The 4,397-nt window shown below is 35.8% G+C and overlaps 1 protein-coding gene across 1 annotated transcript; it reads right to left on the bottom strand.

The window, feature by feature from the left end:
* Window positions 1-1,818: 1,818 nt before the first annotated feature.
* Window positions 1,819-3,212, bottom strand: LOC140309025 (putative defense protein 3). The gene is made up of 6 exons (XM_072386862.1): window positions 3,187-3,212; window positions 2,869-3,077; window positions 2,553-2,665; window positions 2,217-2,326; window positions 2,015-2,079; window positions 1,819-1,928 (listed from the first exon to the last, which is right to left on the bottom strand). The coding sequence occupies exons 1-6, from the start codon at window positions 3,210-3,212 to the stop codon at window positions 1,819-1,821; spliced, it is 633 nt and encodes a 210-aa protein (XP_072242963.1).
* Window positions 3,213-4,397: the final 1,185 nt, after the last annotated feature.

The raw sequence follows: 4,397 nt of genomic DNA, 5'->3' as shown, positions 1-4,397 counted from the left end.
CAAATATTTACATATTCGTTGCAGAGCACCATCAAATCATAAAAAAGAGTCATGTGACCTCGCTTGATTATTCACTCACTCGTTATCCCTCTCAAGATGTGAACATCTGAAGGCTGTAGGATGCATATACAATTGTATTCTTTTTATTTTACTCAAATAAAAAAGAGCCTATGTCTGAGCTTTTCGTCAAATCTTAATTACATTGTTACATCAAACATTCTGCAAGCAAATGAACAGGCTTAGACCTTCAGGACAGACAACTTCTAACCCATCCTCTATTTTAACATATAGCAGTCACTATAGGATTATGTTATAAAAAGCACAAGTATATCAACAGCCCCCCTTATGCATATTATGATGTGTTTGTTCCAATTACCCCAGGTAAGGGGTTGAAAAAGACGAACATCATTTAAGTGAAACGACTCCTGCATTTTAACTTTAGCTTTATGTTTTGCTGGCATTACTGCCATTTGATTTGTACTGTCACTGAGCTCATGGTTCCATGGCACACTGTGAACTAGACGCTCATCAACCGAAAGATTCTTTGAATGTATTGTTGTTTAATGTCACAATAGTAGGCATTTCTATTCATTTATTTGTAATAATTGGAAGTTTATCACTCTGAACTAGCTGCAGATTTGAAAAAGAAAAAAAAAAATCTGCATATGTATATAACAGATTTCACATCTTTGCACCTGCGCCTTGGGTTTCAGGTGTAAGGTAAAGCTGCAATCAGAGAACTGATGCTGGGAATGATGTGCATTCTGTCGAGCTTTGAACATTACATGTGTTGCATGTCTTAAGCCTCTTTGGTGTTTCTGTGCATCATCACTCTAGGAATCTAGGTTAGAGATCAACCCATGCGGAAAAAGCAGGTCATAACGTGCTCCTAGATAAGTGGAATGAAATTTAGTCAATAACAAAGCCCTGCTGTGGGAAGCTGGATCTGACACATAGCCCATCACTTTTTCTGTTAATCCATCCTTTTCTCTCGATTCTTCTAACTATCTCTACTCTGAAACTAGATTTGATGCATTTTTTTCCCCTCATCGTTAGGAGTAAGGGGTGTTTAATTTGAAATGGATGCGTGCACACAACACAGCAAGGTTTCACAAGATTTTTCAGATATGTTTTGTTTTTTCTTACTTTGTTTTGAATGTGGTTTAGCTGGGATGTTTTTCCATCCCAAGATTACTGAAGTACTGTACTTTGATAGAAAAAAAAAATCTCTCGTGGAGAAAACTTGACCAAAATCCATTAATAAAAAACAACTATATATTATAGCCAAGACTACCCGAAAGCCGTGTGAATCAGGAACAATCAAGGAATCAAAGTGATTCATAAATATCATACAATTAATCATACTGAATTAAAGTATAAGTATCATAGAAGTTGATGACTCTCATCAGGACAACCTTATATGTTATATTCATTCATTTAATATTTGTGATAAATTATTTTATTATTTTCATTGCATTTTATTGAAGTGCTCAAATTTTTTTAAAGACACAACAGGAAATGCACCGTAAAAGCTGTGGACATGAGTGGGTGATTCATTTTAAATTCATATACATTTATCTTATGTCTGTGGCAGGGAGATAAACATCTTGTTGGTATCTTGTTGTATGATATGAAGCGTGAAGGCTCTGTTAACATCTATGTTCTCAAAGTTGTAATGCTCTACAGTCGGAGCAAAATCTAAAAAAAAAGATGTATACAGTGTGTAAAACCAATCAAATATTATAAAGCAAATTAAAAAATGTCTTCATTTCTAATGCACAGCAAAAGTCAGAACCATATGCAGTAAAATGTTTCTCTTCAGCCAAGAACCTTTAACACAAATGCACATATCACAAAGAGAAGAAGAGGTTCATTTTTAGCCATTCCTTCACTGGCATCAGTAGCAAGGTGGAGACCGTCCAGTTTCCCTGAGAAGCAGAAGACAAGTTGAAATAATCCCAGAAATTGTCTCAACACTTTTTCTTTTAATGTCACTCTGCTGTGCTGTACCTACCACTGGTCAGAGTGGTGGACCTCACATTAACCCAGAAGACAGTGCGCTGCTGAGCTACAGTGGCGCTTAAAAGAGAAAGACAAAAAAAGGATTTTTTTTATACTTTGATAGTTTATCAACTAAAAAAGGAATAAACTAATCTATTATTTCAAGCAGAGATCTGAAAAACTAAAAAGCCCATTTAAACAGATTATTTATTTACATGAAATAGACAGGACTTGAAGTACTGGGTGGCATCCAGTTGTATACAGTAGAGTTTCCCTTCAGGTTGGTGTTGGCCTGAGTCACAGCCCCATATGGGCTCCCTGAGCACTGTGAACATAAGATATTTACCCATAATACATTACTTAGAAAAAAATGTTATTTCTATTTGCATACACTTTGTAATTTGATTTAGGGATTTTTCAATGCTTCCTGCTAGTAGTTTGGGTAAGACCATGAGCAGCAACTTTTGCAGCAGTTTGAAAGCTTCGAAGCTTCATCAGCATGCACACAACATCCCTTCCTGTTAAACAGTGGATAAAGTCGAAAAAGGCACCTGAAGGAATTTTGTGTCTGGAGGAGGGAGCCTCCAGTTCCCCAGAGCATTGGTGTTGCCTTCTGTTCGAGCTTCCAGTAGCACCCCTCTGTATGCAGGTCCAATAATAGTTACTGTACAAAAACACAACAAGCAGTTGTTATCTTGTTCTTGTATCCTATGAGTTTTTATATATGTAGCAGTTTTACATGTTCGGTTGTTCTGTGCCATCTGCAGACATCGCAGAAAATCCATTTGTTAAGCTGAGTATAGTACTTAATGTCTATCAAACTTCTTGACAGATCCACATCTCAAACAGCAGGCTTAGGCATCTCACCTGTGACCGGCTTGCCTGGCTGAAATGTCCTCATGTTGGTGAGAAGAGCATAGGGAGCTGGTGAAGGCTGAGGCAACACTCCAGAGTGGCGAGGCAACATATCCTTACAGGACCCAGTGGGAGCTCCATTGGGATAGGCATCAACAAAACAGAGCACTTGAAAGATAAATAAACCAGGCAACAACATCTCCATCAGGCTGAAAGGAGAGCTATGAAGAACATGACAGAAGTGAGCTGTGAGATGAACTTTAAAAAAAAAAAACCTGTTGCTGAGTCACACTTCCGAAACATTAGCATTTGTTCTGGCTATCACATTACATGAGCATGAAATGCGGTGTCGGCATGCTGTTGTGATTTCTAGAAAAGAGGATTGAAGACACACTGTGATTTGAAAGATAACAGAAAATCGGCCATTCATCTGTGTTAACGTGGAAATAGTCAGAAAGCTTCACCATATAAATTCCCAGAGATCAGAAAGTCTGATCTCCTCGTCTTGTGACTCTTCTCTTGAAGCAACTCGTGTGCTGATATTGGGATGGATGAAAAGCTTTAAAAACAAGTGATAGCAAATTGATAAAAGATGAATTAATCAAGCTTTATTCACTGAATAAACGAACATGAACATTGTTGATTTAAAGTTTAATTAATAAGTTTAAAATAAAGTACAAAGTCATACCTTGGTAGCTATGGACACCATCAGTCAATGATGACTAAAACTGTTAAGTATAAATAATATTTATATAGATATTTGAGAAGTGTATATATGGTATATATGTATATAGGTGTATTATGTAGTTAGGATATCTGTGTAGTTACAAACTGAAGAGCAGTTAAAAAGGGGTGGGAAATTAAAAAAGTATTACACTTCTTCCCACTCCTTTTTCGAACAATTTGTGGTGCTTTGTTATGTCTTAGCTCTTTATGTTATTTTATGATTGTTATTTTTTTATTTCTCCTTTCTTATGTATGTACAAATAGTTACATAAATATATTTTCTTTTATACATATTAAAAATAAAATTCATTCATTCATTCATTCAGTCATGTTCCAAGCTCTCATATTGATGCTCTAATTCTGCATTTCAAACATCTCATAACTGAGTACTTTTTAAAAGAAGTTCATTCACAGCATGTTCATTTGTAAGAGTATTTCTGACTGAACCATAGCAAGAGTTCATGGTTTCTTTAAGTGTGAAAATATATGTTTCTTAGACTTGTATTTCCACAAAAAGAAATAGTAATAGAATATAAACAGTTTTAGGTTAACAACAACGCAGATTGCAAACTTAGCTTTTTATATATATATTATCTGAGCCCAGGGATGTACTTATTTTGTAGACTTACTCTCTCTAAGTTAAGTGATGTTTTGTTCAACCTGATTATAGAATTATTGAGGGGATGCTACATCAAGTAATTGATTTACTTTAATTTAACAGTGTATGAATGAAACATTGTTGCAGGGTATCTTCGACTGAAAATAAAAAGCTGGTCGTCGAGACATATCCCAACCCAGCCACCACAGTCTGTGGA

The sequence above is a fragment of the Leuresthes tenuis genome, unplaced genomic scaffold (assembly GCF_036924035.1).
Source record: "Leuresthes tenuis unplaced genomic scaffold, fLeuTen1.0.hap1 SCAF_6, whole genome shotgun sequence".
Taxonomy (NCBI): domain Eukaryota; kingdom Metazoa; phylum Chordata; class Actinopteri; order Atheriniformes; family Atherinopsidae; genus Leuresthes; species Leuresthes tenuis.
Note: the sequence above shows the minus strand (reverse complement) of the source record. Positions and strands in the feature narration are given on the sequence as shown.